Source organism: Mus musculus, chromosome 19 (genome assembly GCF_000001635.26).
Source record: "Mus musculus strain C57BL/6J chromosome 19, GRCm38.p6 C57BL/6J".
Classification (NCBI taxonomy): domain Eukaryota; kingdom Metazoa; phylum Chordata; class Mammalia; order Rodentia; family Muridae; genus Mus; species Mus musculus.
Window position 1 is genome coordinate 40,748,518 of NC_000085.6, and position 19,419 is coordinate 40,767,936.

Sequence of the window (19,419 nt, forward strand, 5' to 3'; positions counted from 1 at the left end):
AATTGTTTGCACTGAGGGCTGTGGCATGGGGCCAGACACCAGTCTCTTGAAATGAAAAGCATCCACACTGCGCACCCGCTCTCCTGTCCCCTCTCCGTGGCGTGGCGCATGCAGTTCTTAAGCCGCCACTAACCCCCACCCCAAAGGGAGGGGCAAGAGAGGCCCGAGGGATGCGGGGGGGGGGGGGAGGGTTAGCTCAGGTGCACGAGGAGATCTCATGCACTGAGGCTGGATCAGAACCAGATGGCTGGGGAGGGGAGGGGCAGAGGGCAAAAACGCTCGCACTGCGCATGCTCTTCGGCTGTAGGCGTTGATAGCTGCTCAGGATCTGTCTTCACTTCCCAGACGCATCGAAAAGCAGTGTCCATCAGGTGAATGTCTTATCTCTCAAGGTCCCCATGACGGTACCAGAGTACACTGGGGATGCACCCCTCCTCTGTGCGGAATCCTGGGGCTGGGATAACAAGGCAACTAGGTGAAGTGGCAAGAGAGGGCACGGAACCGCGCCACCTGCCAGTCATCCCGGTTTTAGGAATAGGGGTGAAAACGTGTACATTTCACAGCTTCGAGGTCAGGGAGGGGTTTGGATTAAGTTCCGGTCAGAAAAATATTTCCTGAGTGGAGGAGGCTGGGCGGCTGGAGTTGAACTCTTTGCTAGGGTAAGCATTAGGACAACACCTTAGAATCAGCGGAACTACTTCAAGGTAATTTACTTCAAGCGGAACTTACTTCAAGGTAAGTACTGACAGAAGGCAGGTACAAGAGCTAGGAGAAAGTCCCTAGAAGACTACAGGATGCGAATTAGGCTCGAAATGTGGCGTGCAGTCCATTGAGAAAAGTTACAAAACTCAAAGCAAAGTGATGACCAGGAAAAAGCAGTCTTGCTTCACCCCTAGGTGGCAAGTGTGGCCCGAGGGCCCTCGCACTGAGAAGGGCCTCAGGGTTTCTCCAATTGAGACTGGAGTCCAGACCCAGAGATGGCTCTTCGACCTAGAATATAAACAGCACAGGACTCTCGCCAGTTTCACTAGACCCGGTGTCCGTGCTCCGTCGGTAATCCAGTGCACTCTGATAATTCTCAAGATCAGTTTCCAGGTAGCATCATTACATTGCCTTGGGTGTGTTAGATACAAGCCTTCAGTCCATAGGACAATCTGTGTCACCTGCACGCCTTCCTCAAACCATGCTGTAGGGCTTTGAGGGGGCAAAGGGGCAGAAGTGAAATCTTCTTGGTCTTGAGAGCACAGGGAACTTGGTTTTGATGTTTCCCAAAGATACCAGTTTACAGTTCAGAAGGTTTCTTTTCGGGCCATGCATGCATTCCTTGGGTCCTCCTGTCTCAGCTTCTCCTGTGTTAGGATTTCAGACATGCATCTCCAGCTGAGCCTGGGCCGAGATTCCCACTTCTTGATTTAGGGGGAAAAATCACAGATAAGTAAAAGATAAGAATTTCTGAACCTGTCAGGTAGTAAAATATCTGAGGGTCCTGATGCTTATTAAAGAATATGGCTGGTGGGAGGCTTTTGTTAAATTCTGCTTTTTCTGTAACCTGCTCCTAAAGGATAGTTGATGCTATGTGTTTAGTGGATTTTTATTTGGACAAAATGCAGCCCACTGTTTGAATTTTTATTGGAATATATTTTTTTTGGCACAACGTTCTAGCTCAAATAAAAGAAATTCTGAAGAACGCGACATAAGAAACACAACTGTCTGCAAGCATAACAGAGTATCATTAATAGTGTCAGGGATTGGTGCTTGCCCCGTTGGCTGGGTCTCAAGTTGGGACAGTTCTTATTGGCCATTCCCTCAGTCTCTGCTCCATCCCTGGGGCCTACATTTCTAATAGACAGGATAAATTTGGGGTTGAAAGTTTGGTGGGTGGGTTGGTGTCTCTAATGGCTCCACCGGGGTTCCTGCCTGGCTAATGGGAAGTGGTCTTGTCAAGTTCCATATCCCCAAAGTTGTGAGTCACAGCTAAGGTCACTCCCATTGATTCTTGGGTGCCTTTCTTATCCCAGTTCTCTGTCTCTCTTGGAGATGCCCCCTCCTCCTCATCTCGTCAGTTGCAGAGTTTATTTGCCTGTACGAGGGATATGTTCTTCTAGCTGGGCTGCCTTGTCTGGCCTCAGTGGGAGAAGAAGCTCCTAGCTTTGCAAAGACTTGAAGTGCCAAGGTAGGGGGATACCCAAGGGGCCCCCACCTGCTCAGAGGAGAGGGGGATGGGATTGGGGAATTAGGGGAGGGAGGCGTGATTGTGATGTAAAGTAAATAATTAAAATATTAAATTAAAAAAAAACAAAACTAGAAGTGTCGAACTGTATGACAGTGGATCCACTCAGCGAAAGAGGAAACCTACAGCCACACTGGACTGAAGTCTGTTCTAAGCAAGAACAAGGGGACATTAGTACATTTTAAGAGGTCCAGTAAGAACCCACAGAGAAGCAGGCCAGCCTGGTGGACAGAGTGAGTTCCAGGACAGCCAGAGCTGCACTGAGAAACCCTGTCATGAACAAACAAACAAGCCCAGGGAGAAACATATTTCTGGAATCACTGTTAGCTACTGAGCCATCTCTCCCTTCCTAGCATTCAGGGGTTTCTAAGTGGCAGCCAAAGAGTAAAACCTTTTACTAATACATTTGCCATCTGCTTGCTGTGGATCAAGAACTCTGGCTTCACTTGTGTTTTGGCACTGGACTTGTAGGGCATCTGATACAGAAATCGTTAATCCCCAGTTTCCTTACCCTTTAGAAGAAGGTTTCATTGCAAAAATTAATGACAATATTCTGAAAGAGAGGGTTGGCCTTCACTCACAAGCCAGCTTTGTAACAGAGAATGTCAAACTGTAGGAGTATAGCAGATATGATTTTCATCCAGCTCTGTCTTGTTGATAACCATCTGTTTATTTATCTTATGTCCTTTGTGGACTATAAATAGGCTAAAGACAGCTTTAGAGCTGTAAAAAAAAGTTTAATATTTTGAGTGCTCTGTTTTATTTTAATAAATCATTAGAGTTTTGTTATGCAGAGGTTGTTTTCTGTGGTTTATGAACAAAATTTGTAGAGGCACCAGAAACCAGGTATTTGTTTGAAGTTTATTTTATTGTGTGTTTATTGGTGTTCTGAGACAGGGTCTCCTCATGAAGAACAGTTTAGGACCTTCCTGCTTCAGCCTCCTTGATGTTAGAATTATGGGTGTGAAGCATCATGGTGGGCTTGGGGTTCATTTTAGAAGATGTTGGAGATCAAGAAGTATAGTTAAATTAGGAACTGATTTTTGTCATCTTGTTCCTGCTGTGTTTTATCTTGGCACATAAGCAGGGAGAATCTTAAGTGTCCTTAAGCCAATCATTAAAATGTCCCATCTACTAATTAAGAAAAAAAATCTAGCTAACTTGGACTTGACTCTTTTCTATTCCAAATCTACTCAGTAGTTTTACACCCTGTCCAGTCCTCTTGTCTCATATATGTCTGCTGCCAATGCTTCATTCACAGGTCCATTTCTTTTTGTTTCGTTTTGTTTTTCTTGTTTTGTTTTTTCGAGACAGGGTTTCTCTCTATAGCCCTGGGTGTCCTGGAACTCACTTTGTAGACCAGCCTGGCCTCGAACTCAGAAATCCGCCTGCCTCTGCCTCCCAAGTGCTTGGGATTAAAGACGTGGGCCACCATGCCTGGCTTCACAGGTCCATTTCTAAGTGCAGTTCTCCAGTATTGCTTTCTTGTTTAAACCACAGCTGCTGTTTATCATTTTATATAAAAACGTTAATTATTTTTTTTACATATATAAGTGTTTTGCCTTCTTTAAATATGTGCACCTCTGGCATGCAGTGCCTGTGGAGGCCAGCAGATCCCTGGAACTGGAGTTACAGAGGACTGTGAGCTGCCATGTGGGTGCTGGGAATCGAACCTGGTCCTCTGCAAACGTAGCAGGGCTTTTAACCTTTGGGCCCCTCTGGTATGTGTTATTAGGACTATTAAAAGAGTTCTGCCTCTGTGAAATGTATCTATAGTTGGTCATTTTTTTCTACTCTTACTGTTGCCATGTAACTGAATTCCTATATATTTTGAAAATTTAAAAGATGATATGCTATTTTTTTCTACCATCTTAGGGTGTATTTATAACATATTTAGTTCCAGCATTCAGGAGACAGAGATAGGTGGATCTCTGTGAGTTTGAGGCCAGCCTCATCTATATAGTGAGTTCTTCCAGGCCAGCCAGGACTACAGAGTGAAATCCTGTCTCAAAACAGAACAAAACTGAAAACCAGCCAAACAAAAAAACCTTATCATATAGGTAACTTTTATATGTATCTTGTATACTCTGTAATGGAGAAGCTTTCTAACTTGTGTCTACAATTGTTCTATTGTGTCCCTCAGGTTTTCAATGCATAGACATCTATCATTATTTGATTATTGATAATTTTATCTTCCCCTTCCAAAGAATTGTAACTCTTGCGTGTCTTATGAAATTAGGCAACACTTCTTTTTATTCTGTGCAGTAGTTGCTTTAGTTATTATGGAAAGCAACAAGTTTCTTTAGGACTTTTTATACAGACATAATTGTGTTTGCTCATTTCCTACCCCACCGCTAACTACCCTCCACATGTCCACACTCCCAGGGAGTCCCCTTCCACCTTGTTTCTACTTTGTGAAATGCTTCTTAGATTTTTGAGGCACGGTCTCACTGTGTAGCCCTGGCTGGCCTTGCATGCACAGTTCTCTGTCTCCTGAGTGATGGTGTTAAAGACCCGTACCACCATGCTCTGCCCATTCTACTTTTACTCCTTTACTCTGTCTGTGTGCATGTGCATGTATGCATTTGTGTATGTGTGCATGTGTGTGCACTCCATGTGAGAAAATGTGTCATTTGTCTTTCTTTTCCCCTTCATTAGTCTTCATTCTCTCATTTCCATTTGACATCATTCTTCCCCTTCAGGCTACCTTTTCATTTTCACATTATAAATAGGTAGATTGATTTTGCATCTGAGGGAAAACATACTTGTCTTTCATAGCATGTTCTTCATTAGTATCGTGATCTTCAGTTCCAGTAACGTTTTCCCTTGAGAATGACATTTTTTTCTTTATGACTTCATAAAATTCTATGGAATGGTTGGATGGATAGATAGATAGATAGATAGATGTCACTTTATCCATTTGTTGATGGGTATCTAAGCTCCATATGTTGGGTATTGTGAATAGTGCTACAGTAAACATGGATGAGCCAAGTATCTGTAAAAATGCCATCTTGGATTCCTCTTGGCATATACTTAAGAATGACATTGTTGTGTAACTCCTGGTGAGATGTGAATTCATCCAGATAGGGAACTGATGACAGAGCAAAGTAAGGATGCCACAACATCGAACTTAGGGAACCAATGGCTTTGTTGGGGGTCACTCAATGACTCAGATACAGCTGCATCACCAGAAGCCCACCCCAGAATGGGTGGCATCTCACAAAAGCTGTAGTACACTGTACAACTTGCTAGACAAGTTGGAGAGTGCCGGTCTGCAGTCCTTACACTTATATAAGCTTGGAAAGGAGGGGCCTAGTGCTTCTGGTCAGTTTCAAGAACTTCCTGAGGCTTTCCAGTTGCTTACTTCCGGAGTCTTAATGAGCTTCCATGCTTTCACTTTCCTTTAAAACATCCTGTGCTCTACGGAGCTTCTGTCCAAGATGGAAGGCTTTATCTCAGAGGAAATTGCTACATCAGACAATTACCAACATTTCTATTAAAGACTAAAAGCCTATAACATATAAGTATTAGATATTGAAGGTACTAATTATTTCTTTTGTATTTTTATATCAGCATAGTGACACATCTTAGGTAGAGCAAAATGATAATGTTTTTCATCTTGGTTTTTTTTTGTATCTCTTTGAATTCTATTCTTTTTGTTCTTTTGAAATGTGTATGTGTGTTTTGTCTACAAATATGTCTTGTGGACCATTTGCATGCACTGCCCAGAGAGGCCAGAAGGGGGCACTGGATGCCTGGAGAACTAGAGTTAAAGACTATTGTGAGCTGCCATGTGGGCACTGGGAAATCAAACCTGGGTCTTCTGGAAGAACAGCCCACGCTCTTGACTGCTGAGCCATCTCTCCTGCCCTTACTATGCTTTTTAGCCCTATCATAACAGCCTTGTTTTAATAACATGGTTTCTCATTCTTCTTTATTTAGAAAGTGAAAATAAAAGAGTCGTCATGAAAAAAATTTCAAAAAGAAGAGAAGAGATTTTTAAAAAGGTAAAGTATTAATGAAATTGGTGGGTGGCTTTTAAAAATCCAAGTTTTTATAGCATTTTACCAGGATGTGTGATTCCCTGAAAACTGTTCATTTGCATTCCCTTCCTTTTATGCTCTCGGTTATACACTCTGAATTTTAAGCAGTTTGTAAACAACTCAGATACATTAGCATTGAACAATAGTAGGCTTACAGGGTTTCAGCTGCTGTCAATTGCAAGTTTCTTCTATGATGTGACAAAAGGAATTATTTTGATCCTTTTGTATTTGCCAAGGCTTTAGTGAGCTAAGAACAGAACAACAGAAGATATCAGCAAGCAATGAAATGAAGTAGGCTGTGTTCTCAGCAGCACTTCCTCCGAGCTTGGACGCACATTGCTCTGTCCTCCCTACGGCTGGCTGTAAACACTATCTCTGTGGAAGGGAAAGGGGCTGCCAGTCTCCTTAATTCAAACAAGTTAGGTCAGAACGCCCTCTCAGCTGAGCAATGTTTGATAAAAATCGTTGGACATGAAAGCTGGGTCTCCTCACCAAGGTCGGTAATCTTCTGTCACCTCAGGGGTCACCACACTGGTGTCTCCAGTTGTCATGAGGAGATTTGTGATTAGCGAGACAGGGGCATATCCGCTCATGGTGACCTCATTCAGGAGTTTTAACCGTGATACAAGAGTCACTGGCAGACTTTGGAATTCGTCTGTAAACCCTGTTGACTAGATTCCTGTTATATTAATCTTTTAAAAATCAGGACCTTGTTGATATCCTGCTTTGATTTTCAACAAAAGTCCATTCTTTAAAACATTTTAATATGCGTGTGTGTGTGTGTGTGTGTATGTATGTATGTATGCGTGTGTGTTCACACATACATACACATGCCATAGCATGCTTATGGAGGTTGGAGGACAACTTGTAGGAATTGGGTCCTTTGCTCTACCATGTGGCTCCAGGGGATAGAATTCAGGTAGCCAGCCCCAGTGACAAGCGCCTTCACCCACTGAGCTATCTCACCCGCCCCTGAATCCACGTTTTTAATGCAGTCGTTAAGCTTATATGTATCTTTTTACTTTTTCCATTCCAGCTTCAGGCTGTTTTGCTCAGCAGGTACAATTGTTTTTGAGAGTCTTTGCTAACAAACTCAGACTCCAAACCTTTGAGAGGGCAGTCAGAGCTCGACACACATGTTTGGGAGTCCATGGCATGCACACACTCTCTAAAGCCTTGAGTACACTTGTCTTCCTGTGCTAGGGAACAGGGTGGCCATTGAAGATATAAGGCGGGGCGGGGGCAGCAGTTAAGAAATGGAGGCAGCATATAGGTAGTTTTTAGGAAGGAAGGTGTTTGCATGGTCAGGTACTGCAGAGAAATCCCTCAAGCAATGACACCTGTGGGATGCTGGCCGTGTTTAACTTCCCCGGACTTTTCCAGAAGGTTCAGGAAGCAAGGAGTAAACAAGCAGAAAGAACTAAGTCTCAGGCAGATTTGTCATTTAAAGGGCTTTGTTCTTGGTTTGTTTGTTTGTTTGTTTGTTTGTTTGTTTTTAGATTTCAGGTGGCAATGGCTTCATTTAAAAAATCAATCATATATAATTAGAAAATAACTCAACTTTGAGCAGACAGACAGAAGAGTATGAGTGGATATTTTATAGGCGATGATGCTCAGACTGACTGACGTTAAGACAAGCTGTTCTGTAACTTCCAGATGCCTCCTAACCTTCCCTGCTTCCCCCCCACAGATGTCAGAAGCAGCAAACAGCAGCACAGAAGAAATGGTGGACAGGCATCTGTCAAAAGGTTCTCCTGTAGCGTGCCACGCCTCTGATATCCTTGGGTTTTAGTTTTTAAGGATGTAGCGATTGCTTCCCTTCCCTGCGCTTCAGCATCCTACAGCATAAACATAAACTAGGCTTCCTACATGATATAAGACGGGCCCAAGGAAAATACATAGAGATTGAACTCATAATGTTTCGCTCTCTCCATCATTAACTGCACACACACAGGGCATTCACTGGTGCCTGAGAGTGGGTTAGACCTTCGGTATGTGTCCATGCAGAACCTGCTTCAGAGGTCCTCTTGTGACTTAGCTCTAGTCTTACTCCTTATCCCTGCCAGAACGACTTACAAGTCCTCAACAGGTGCAGGAGGAAAGGGCCAACTCAAGAGAACACAACCAATTCACCTTCCTTTTTAAAAATCGTATTCAGAACTGTACAACTGTCTTTCTCACTCCATCCTGTGAGTAGCAGGAAGTAATAAATACATACAGAGCGTACAATTCCAATTCCATTCTTCCACTTTAACATCATCATCATGAACAACCACGACACAATGTGGCTTTGTTATTAGATCATGTCCCTGGGTATTCTAGATGGTTCACAAGGAATTTTTTTTTTCTAACAAGAAAACAGCATCAGAAGTCATTTGTCTGAGCTGTTTCATGCTTTCCTTGTCTATCTGGCTGATACCCGATAAAGCAGCAAGGGAAGGGGACACAGGATAGACAGGAGGTTGCAAAAGGAGCACATTTTGCCATAGATAAAACTTCTTTTTCCGGATGAGAAGGGGGAAGAGGCGCAGGCTGCTGAGTGCTCCTGAGCCTGTGGCCCTTTCTCTCTGCTCACCGTGATGGCTAGGCACAGTTGCAGCTAAGATACACAGTGAGTGCTTTCACGGTCCCTGCTGATTAATGAGAGTAAAATGATGTGGACTCTATGTAATGCTGACGTCTTGGTTTAAATGCAGAAGAAAATCGAAACATAACAGAGACACTGAGAGGCAAAGTAAGAGAAAAACTGAAAAATGCTAAGGTAATGCTTTTAATGGTTTTCTTCTGTTTTCAGAATAAGTGTTTTAAGTCGAATGTGGATCAAAAAACTTTTTTTTGTAATGTTAAGAAATAGCTGAGGTTTTCTTAATATACTTCAGTTTTAAAAAGCTTCACCTTCTAGCCTGCTTTGTTGTTTTTCTTTTCTTCTAGCTCCTTTTTAAGTCTTAATGCCCTATTGTAGTGAGAGTTTCAGTTGCTGTGATGAAATACCATGATGAGTTGGGAAGCAGGGGCTTTATTGGGCTCACACTTGTCTATCAATGTTCATCATTGAAAGAAGGCAAGGCAGGAACTAAAGCAGGGCAGGGACCTGGAGGCAGGAGCTGATGCAGAGGCTGTGGAGGGGTGCTGCTCACTGGCTTGCTTCCATGGCTTGCTCAGCCTGCTTTCTTATAGCACCCAGGAACACCCGCCCAGGGGGTGTCACCACCCCCAATGGGCTGGGCCCTCCCCCATCAATCACTAATTAAGAAAATTACCTACATCTTTGCTGACAGCCAGATCTTGTGGAAGCGATTTCTCAGCTGAGGCTTCCTCTTCTCCAATGACTCTAGCTTAGGTTAAGTTGATATAAGACTGGCCATCATGCCACCCCTCCCCCTCCCCCTCCCCCTCCTCCTCCCCCTCCTCCTCCTCCTCCCCTTCCTCCCCCCTCCCTCCATGATATATAACCTAACCCAAGAGAAGTCAGTCTGGCTATAGTATTATTATATATGACATCTCAGGAAAGATAAATGTGTGTGTGTGTGTGTGTGTGTGTGTGTATGTGTGTGTGTGTGTGTGTAAACATACCATTAAAAATTTGAGGAATTTTTAAAGCTGGTTTTCTGTAAAATTTTGTGTTTCAGATCAGTCAAGGTGAAAAGTCCTCAGCTGAGCCACTCACTGATACAAAGACTTATCGATGGTCTAAGGTGAGGAACTTTTTAAAAAAATACTTTTTGAAAACATCTTTATGGAGGTATACCTTACACAACAAAAATTAGCTTTTTTAGCTTACAACTCGATGGCTTTTGGCTAAACTGTGGAACTGTGTGGTTGACACCAAAATTCAGTTTTTTGTGAGCTGATAGCAGCTCGTGAATTGGGCATCTCCAGATGGCAGGTGGTTAGGGGTCCACCAGGGAAGCATGAGGGGAACTGGATCATGGCATGCCTGATGAAGTAAGGCAGAGAAACTATCTGACTCAGCAAAGTGGGGCAGTGCCTGTAAAGTCAGTGTTGGGAGGTAGCTGGCAGTTTGTGTTCCTGGCATAGGCCTCACTCACCACACTGACCTGGGTTTCAGTCTGCTTACATAGGAACTGAGGACTCTGCAATCACCCAAGAACCTCCCAGTTAATTATTCTAACAGCATTCGAGACGCTCCCAAACTTTCGGGCTTGGTGCTACAGTTCTCAGATTCAAATCTGCAGTTGCAGGTTTGAAATGACTCAGATTTGTGGGAATAGCTGTGTGAGAGGGGGAGTAGCTGTGTGAGAGGGGTAGTAGCTGTGTGAGAGTAGGTTAGGTTGCAGTAACAAAACCATAAGGAAATTAATGAATTAATTAAAACCAAAAATGTCTGCCTTAAGAGCGTGGTTCTCCTCCTCTCCAGTTTACCGGCTCAGTTACTCAGGCTGATGGGTCTCTTACCCCCTTTGAGACGCTTTTCACCTGTGAGTCCATGACACAAAGCCCCACTCTAATCCCTTGCTAGGCAAAGACAAAGAAAGAAAGAAAGAAAGAAAGAAAGAAAGAAAGAAAGAAAGAGGAAAAAAAGAAAAGAAAAGAAGAGAAATGAAATAAAATTGCAGGTTGCTGGGTTTTTTTTTTTTTAAAAACAAGACAGACATGCAAATTGTTCATATCATTTCCAGTAAAAGAATATGGAAGAGGTAGCTTCCATCCAGTTATCCGTGGGATCTATGAATAGAGAAAGGCAGACACTGCTGGGAGCTGGTCATTTTGCCCTAAGTCTGGGGGACTTTAGCTTTGCAGATGTTAAAGCACAGGGACCCTTCACACATGTGGTGCACACAAACTCACATAGGCACACACTCATACATGAATATAAAAATGAATTAAGTACATAAAATAAGAATTCCCATACTAACTACACACCAGAGACAACAGGCAGTTTGTATGTGCAAACGCCAGCTAGACTCCAGATAGAAACAAAATATTAGGTGCATGCTCACATTTTATGTTTTGAAATTGTGTGATTCCTAATGTGACTTTTGCTTTTTTGTGGAATGGAGTCTCCTCTAAATTTCTCTTAAGGCAGTTTTATATGCATGAGAAAGAAGTGGTTTTTTTTTATTTAAAAGAATTTGAGTCTGCAGCATAGAAGGCAATAAAAGAGGACTTATTTATGGATGAGTCTGTAATGAAGATTATGCCACCCAAGATTGTGGGATAGGATGGCAAAGTGTGTGGGTATGTGAGAGCAGGTGTCCACAAGAACACTTGAACATGGAGAACAGTGGTCAGAGCCAGCGTTTTGATTAAAATGAGAAATAATCCTCTAACTACTCAGGTTAGTGTGAGAGCAGAGGAGATTGGCTTTGTTCTATTTTGGTCCTCACTAGAGTTAAAAAAAAAAAAAAGGTGAAAGGTGAAAGGTAAGCTATGAATGAAAGCCAAGTGTAAATGAGCTGATAAAATACCTGCTGTGTTGTTTTCTACTTGCCACTAAGCTGCCATCTGCCACATTATGGAAAATTGTTCCTTCCCTTGCATGCAGGCAGTGTGCATCCCTTACGACATTAACTGCTGATCTGCTACTGTTTAACCCACAGACTGAAGTCTTGCTGGATGAAGGTCTTTCATTTTTCATCCTGAGTGGAGAAGAAGATTCAGCAGTGAGCCAGTCTTCGCAGCAGGTTGGATTTGTGTCTCTTATTTTATAGTTTTACTCTCCCACAAACCACCTGTTAATTAAAGGCACTGGATGAGAGCTGGATGGGAAAGGGATTCGTGTGTGCCTGTGTATGCCTGTGTGTGTGTGTGTGTGTGTGTGTGTGTACCCATGTGTGTGTGTGTTTTGTTTCATTTTGAGGCAGGGTCTTTCCCTGTAACTCAGCTTTGGCCTGGAACTCTGGACTCCCCTGATGTTAAGATCGTGGGATGCACCCTCATGTCTGGCTTGGAAGATGATAATTTCATTGTTAAACCTTCCTCCTTTCTTGGAGTTGAGCAGCTCACTATGTATAATACCTAGCATTGACAGAGTGCCTCCTGGCTGCTCAGTGATCCACTAGATCATCAGAATGGATCCCGTTAGTCGATGCTCATAAGTGAGGGCCGGAAAGCTAGCCTGGTGGCGAAAGCGTTTGCCATGCACGCGTGAGAGACCTGAGTTTGATTCCAGAACCCAGGTCAAAAAGCCAGATGTGGTGGCGTGCATGTGTAATACTGGTACCCCAGAGAGGCAGGACCCTGGTGATCTGGCCTCGTCTACTTGGCAAATTCCAGGCCAATTAGAGACTGTCTCAGACGGTCTCTCAGAAGAGGATGGAGGGCACCTAAGGACAGCGCCAAGCCTGTGCTTTGTCCTGACTCTCAGGAGCGCAATGCGACGCACGCACGCACGCGCACACACACACACCCACGCGCACACACACACACCCAAATCTGTGGGACAGTCTTTATTGTTTGTATTCTATAGATAAGGAAAGTAAGGCTGGGGAGTTGAGCATCCACAGAGCAGGGAAGTGTGGGTATCAGAACCCCCACCTGTGTTCGCTGTGTCTTGTTGTTGTTGTCCTTGTCTAAAAAAGTGTCTCCTCACACTGTGGTCTCCATATTACTCCTCACGTCTGTCTCTCCAGTTTTCGTTCCTGCACAGTCAGCTACCGACCCCTCTGTTCTCTCACATCTTCCTGTTCCTTCTCAAACTAGTGCACACTCCTCAACCAGTTGCTGCTGTGTGCTTGCCCCTCTTCCTCCACCCCCCGCTCCCAGTTCCCATTCTCACCCCTTCCTGATTCATCCATCTCGCTATCCTTACTGTCTGCCCTGTACCATGACTTTCTCCTTCACCTTTACGTTTTCTCAGGGCCCTGCCACCCGGAGCCTACTGCTTCCAACTCTCCCATCTCTCTGTGTATCGCCCAGCTCTCCGGGACCAGGTCCTCTCTGCCCTCTCCAGTTCTCTCCGTTCTATTTCTCCGTGGCTCTTTAACTGATTTTGTTGGCCTTGGGTTCACCCCCCCCCCGCCCCCTCCCCCCAGGATATAAATCGTCTACCGACAGCTGTTCATTATAAGGCACGGACTGTAATCTCGTCGTTTGAGAGATGAGGCCAGCCTGAGCTGCCTAGTGAGACCCTGTCTTGGAAAACAAAATCAGCAAAGCCCTCAGAACACCTATAAAACTTTACCTTTAAAAAACCTGAGCAAATACAACACCACCACCACCCAGAACCTTAATACAGAAACAAGAAGGGAAAAAATAAACACCGCATGAAATCTTCTGTCCTGGGAAAAATGACTGTTACCATTTCCCACAATGCTCTCTCTGCGCATGCGCCCACGCTTTCTAGAAACAGAACGCTCACTGGCAGAAAGAACTAGCAGTGCTGGTTCCATTTTCCTGGTTCTCCAGCCTGATCCTGTTGGTGCCAGGTTAGCTTCTGTGTCATTCTCATACCTCATGCCTAGTTCTGCACATGTCTGTAGGTTCCGCTTTAAGACTGCCTGCCATCAGACTCACGTTTCTGTACTTTCACGGTGCCGCCCTGGTGTAAGCCAACACAGACACAGACTCTCGCCTGCATCGTTGCCAGGCCTTCCCCCCAACCCTACCCCCATCCCCAAATTCACTGGGCACTCGGAGCAATCCTGTAAAAAGCAAAGACTTTTCTCTCGCTTAACCCCGTCTAAGGGTTTCCTGGTTCGCTTATGAGGAAAGCAAAGTCTTTTCAGCTTTTCCCGGGTCCTGCATGACCCGCCCACTTAGCTGTGCGCACTCTTTTGCGTGCGCTCTCTCATTTCTTCTGTTTTCCTCCTCTGCCACCTAACCCCACCCCCACCCCCCGCCCCGCCCCCTGCTCCTTACTTACAGGGCCCAGGGCTTTACAGTTATTTACCTGCCTTGAAAGCTCCTCTCATATCCATACTGCATCCCTCACTACCCTCGGGACTCTATGTGAATGACACATGATTAAAGATGCTGGGCCTAGAAGGTCCTAACTAAAATAATAGCCCCGACCCACCGAGTTCCGAGCTCTCTGTGCCTTTACCCTGCTTCATTCTTCCTCATAATTCTTAGTGTTGCCCAATATAGATATTTTGGTCTGTTTATTCTCCTCCTGGCATGTATTAGGTATTCAATATCTGAATATCAAAATACGTTTTTTTTTTCCATCCTTCCCAAGATCTTAAATACAAAGAAAGCCAGCTGACCTTCCAGAAATTCGAGATACCGGTTAAGGGGTAGGATTTTCTGAGAAAAGGGGACCTTCTTCCCTGTTCTTCCCACATAGCGGAGTGCAGGCACCAGATGCTATGCGGGGACACTTTTCCTTCTCACAGAGCAAGTATGAAAGAAGTGAAGCAAAGGGTGAGGCCCCAGACCGGGCTGGGCATGCTGGAGTGCAGGTTAGATGACCGCAACTTGGAGTTATCTGGGAAAGCTATCTTCCTGCCAGAAGGCCCTGGGAAGCTACTGCCCCTGTCCCACCAATATCTTTTACAAGAAGCTGAATTTGAGTGTGGCTCCTTCCTGCCGAGAGAAAGATGGTCCAACCTCATCCGTGAACCTAGGGCGAAGTCTGAGGATGCTCTCAGAAGGTTCTGGTGGTCTCTTTGTAGCGAGGGAGGGATGCTCCTTCGAGATAGGACAGCATCCCCCCCCCCTTGTTACTCAATGCTCATTGATGTCCACCTACATTTCAATCTCCTCAGCTTAGACTCCATCCCACAGCAGCCACCAGCACAAGGAATGCTCTGCTGCGAGCTGCTTACTGAAGACCAGGAAGGTGACGGTTTGGGGTAGCAGCTGGGTTGGACTAAATGAGAAAGAGTTGGGCAGACAGGTGCTTATTGGGTCAAGATCAGGGCTTAGCCCAAACTGAAAACAAAGATGAGTTGGTAAGGTTCACAAAGATGTCTGTAGGTCAAAACATCAGGAGTCAAATTGAGGACCCATTTTCTTCAGCCATCAGGAGGACTGAGAACCCTGGCCTACATCGGTGGTGTAGAGGAACATTGCATGGGAGCACCAGCTGGAGCAAAGGACCCCTCATACTTCATAGTTGGTGATCAAGATATTTAAGGAGCTTTCCTCTGTGGCGAGTCCCCCAGAGCTTACTTATGCTTGTTACCGTTATACCTTGAATCTCCAAAAGACACCACAAAAATAGCTGCCTGTAAAATATTTCTGTGATTTCATAAAAGGGATAGGAAGGCAGGAATGTTGGCAGGACCTGACACCAACCCAGGTGATGCCCAACTGTGCTTCAGTCAATTCGGGAAGGATACAGGGAAGGAGGGAAAAGAGGAATAATGTTGAGAGGAAAACAACAAGAACGGGGTTGGAAAAATGTCATCATGGGTTGGGCGTGACAGCCTTAATCCCAGCACTTGGGAGGCAGAGGCAAGTGTTCAGGGCCAGACTGGCCTACAGAGTGACTTCCAGGACAGCCAGGACTGCACAGAGAAACCCGATGTCTAAATAAATCTATAAATAAAGAAGAAAAAGAAAAAATGTCATCCGGTATAAATAATTTTTGAGCCCCCAAGTCTAAAATACTTACAAAAAATTGTTTTGCTAGGATTGGTCAAAGAGCAGGTAAGGGTCTGTAGCCACAAGAATTCCATGATCTGGTTGTGCTAGCACACACCGCTTGTGTTGGGTATGCAGCTCATAGCAGCTGTTAGGAGACTGAAGCAGAAGAATCTTAGAATTTATTTTAGCTCAGTGTAGGCTACAAAGTGAATTCTGTGCTGGCTAGAGCAACATGCCGAGCCTCTCTTAAAACCCAAGGAAAAATAAAAATGATCCTGCAATTCTATTTTATTACTTACCCTAAGTGTATATTTTTAGAATTAGAGGAGTATGTTTTACTGCATGATATATTTGAATGATACTTTGTTCAATACACAAAGATTTTAAATTATGTAGTCACCTGAAGCAATCTAATTTATTCAGTTTTTGTGAGCAGATCCATCCATACTCACGAGAGGCACTGATCAACAATAATATATGTTTTCATACTGAAAACCAGATTTTAAAACAATTTATATAAATAAGCCTGTATTTCAGAATTTTACTCCAACCACTTGGCCATAGACTTCTTTCTTTCCTCTTCGTTATTTTCTCTTAAATACTTTGTAGAAAATGGTTTCTCTGCTTTTCAGGTAGTGCTGCTTTGGGGGGGTGGGGGTGGAAACCAAACAGAGGAGGTTTGAAGGCCACGTGGGTCTTCCCATATCAGGCCTGCGTCTGAACCTTTTCACTAGGGTGGAAGGGGCCCAAGTTATTCTGTTTCAGCAACATTCACTGGAGAATTGAACAGTGAGCTATAGAAAATACCACATAACATTAACCTTAAATGAGTTCCTCTTTATTCAGCCAAACCTTATCTTATTAAATTATATATTTATAATTTATATATAATTACACACACACACACACACACACAGAGAGAGGGAGAGAGAGAGAGAGAGAGAGAGTTTTAGCTAGCACTTGACCTGGGCTAAATGAATTGGAAGGCTCCAGAATGTACCATTTATTTGCATACCGGTCATGGGAGGAAAGCGTGCAGACCAATTTTTATTTTTGCTATTCAACAGAAAACAGTAAGTGAGAGTTACTCCAAGCAATCTGCATCTGGTGGTGGTTTCCGAAACACTGCTGAGGGCCCAGATGAGGATTTTATGGAAGAAGTGATTTTAACGGATTTATTTGAAGTGAAAGCTGCAGATTATGAAGATGACCAAGAACAGATTAAAAAACAGGAGGCAAATATTTTTGTGCCAAGTAGTTCTCCAGGTAACACACTCCCCTGAAATACACAAGTCATGGATACTCCGTGTTCTAGGGTACCAACTTCTGTGCCTGCCGGGGCAGTAAAGGGTATTGACCTTCTATGCATTTATTCTCCCATCGTGGTCTTTAAAGTGATTATCTAAGTTTTGTCGTTAAGTGGCCAGCCAGCAGAAACTGCCGAAAGGCATGCTCCCTCGAATTTTAGAAGACGAAGGGCTCTACGTTCAGAAAAAGCCAGAGACATATAAAAAGATCTGCAACAAAATGGAAAATCGCCTGCTCAGCCTGCAGGAGGCAAGTATATCAGCTGATGAGTTAAGCCAGGAACAGACAGCATGTGGCGTTTGTTTTTTAGTGAAATACTCAGTTGCTATACTTTGTACCTATCTCTGATAGGGAAAATGTTGGTTTGAAGAAAGTGGAGAAATAATGTCATTGCCTTCACCTATTAGACCGTCTTGGAATTATAGGCTCTGCATGAGCAAGGAATCTTTGAATCCGGCACTAAAGACTATACACAGAAAGGTAAGCAACGGCTATCTGCTCATAGTAACTCTTAGATAACGGCTCCTGTAACATCAATTATAACTTATGTTCTTACGTTTTTATTTTACCTTCGAAAGATACCTGAGCTTAGTCATAGAATAGCTAACCTTGGATAAAATGTTAAGTAATCTTCAAGATTGTTGAGGTCTATTTAATGGTGGGAAATGCTCAAGTAAAACATGATGTGAAAACCATAATAAAAATTTGTATGATTCTCACCTTGTATATATATATATAAAGCGCCAAATGGATGGTAGTCAAGGGAACCACCATTTTTAACTCTTAGCTATGTGTATTACTCTCTCCCTATTGGTTTTGTCCAATTTCTAAGTGGAATCATAAAAATTACTCTGTTTGTATGAAGCAATAGTTAGCTTATTTTTTTTCTGTATAGAAATCAATTGTAAGAAAACCACATTTTATTGATCTATTTTTCTACTAATGGATATCAGGTGTATCCACTTTTTGGCCATTGTAACAACAATGTCAGAGAAATGTTTGCACATATTTTTTGACTATACATGTATATATATTTTCGGCTGGCTAGATGTCACAGAATAGAAATGCTACTTGTAGGTTTGTATGTATTCAGTTTTGCTATATAACAGTCCCTGTGGTCGTTTGAATAAGAGTGGCCCCCGTGGGCTCATAGAGTTGAATACTTAGTCATCAGGGAGTGGCATTATTAGAGAAAGATTAGGAGGTGTGGCCTTGTTGGAGGAAGTATGTCACTGGGGGTGGGCTTTAAGGTTTCAAAAGCCCAAGCTGGCCAGGTCTAATCTTCCTACCTCTATCCCTCACCATTCTCCTCTCTCCATCTCTGTCTCTTCATCTCTCTCTGTGTCTGTCTCAGTCTCTCTCTCCATCTCTCTCTGTGAGTGTCTCTCTTTCCTGCCTACAGATCAGGATTTAGCTCTCAGCTACCGCTCTAATACTATGTATGCCACCATGCTCCCCATCATGATGATAACGGTCTAAACCTCTGAACTATAAGCCAGCCCCCACTTAAATGCTTTCTTTGCTAGGAGTTGGTCATGGTGTCTCCTCACAGCAACGGAACAGTGACTAAGCCAGTGGTTAATAAGAGAAAGGGTAACTCCTTGGTTTATGAGTTGAGTGGATGGATTTTGGTGCTATATACGAAGATGGAGAATTCTTGGGAGTGGAAGTTCTAGCTTATCATCTCCACAAATAATGCATTCCTGTGTTGCATAGTTCTAATTTTTCCTACTGTTGATTTAAAATCTGCCTCCTGAGTGCTGTATTTATTTGAACTTGTCTGACCACAGAGCACTCATAAAGCACTTTACTCCTGTGGCAGCTGAACCACTTGAAGTCTACAGACTATAGTCACTCCCCCTTTTAGATTTTGCTTACAGCATAAACTCACATCCTTTGGTTGTTACTAGAAACTCCATCAGCTTGGTTACTGTGCCTTAACTACTGAGGACCTCAGTCAGTAAATAACGAGTAAGAAAAGACCAAGGAAAGGCTAATGTCTCCCCACGGGAATAAATAAGATCAAGGTGTGTCATAGCTAGCTAGTGCTTCATTTACTAAACAAAACAAGCTTCTCTAACGTGAAATTTCCACAGTTTATCATCTAATAGTTTTAAACTGAAACTGTTGTCCTCTTGGTGCTTTTTCAAGGCATGACCAATTTACCAATATGATAACTGATAAATTAATTCCTTAGATGGACACTGAGCTGTCCATTATATAGAGGACAGGGACTTAACAGATGTTGTTAGTAAACAAGATTTTATGGCTTTTCCCCTTCCTCCCTGAAGCCCTAGGGATGAGTTCCTAGCTCAGGGAAAAGTAAGGAGGCAGAGGTTTAGAAAC

The 19,419-nt window shown here is 43.6% G+C and overlaps 1 protein-coding gene across 2 annotated transcripts in view; it reads left to right on the forward strand.

The window, feature by feature from the left end:
• The first annotated feature begins 235 nt into the window (after positions 1–235).
• Positions 236–19,419, forward strand: part of Cc2d2b (coiled-coil and C2 domain containing 2B) — an 81,026-nt gene continuing 61,842 nt past the window's right edge. The window contains exons 1-9 of one of the 2 annotated variants that reach the window (XM_011247419.2): positions 236–371; positions 6,173–6,237; positions 7,964–8,021; positions 8,970–9,034; positions 9,903–9,968; positions 11,835–11,918; positions 16,833–17,031; positions 17,186–17,322; positions 17,425–17,553. In XM_011247419.2, the coding sequence (XP_011245721.2) occupies positions 6,196–6,237; positions 7,964–8,021; positions 8,970–9,034; positions 9,903–9,968; positions 11,835–11,918; positions 16,833–17,031; positions 17,186–17,322; positions 17,425–17,553 (780 nt within the window). In that variant the 5' untranslated portion in view covers positions 236–371; positions 6,173–6,195. The remainder of the gene's footprint in view (positions 372–6,172; positions 6,238–7,963; positions 8,022–8,969; positions 9,035–9,902; positions 9,969–11,834; positions 11,919–16,832; positions 17,032–17,185; positions 17,323–17,424; positions 17,554–19,419) is intronic. The other variant, NM_001376940.1, reaches the window with a different exon arrangement.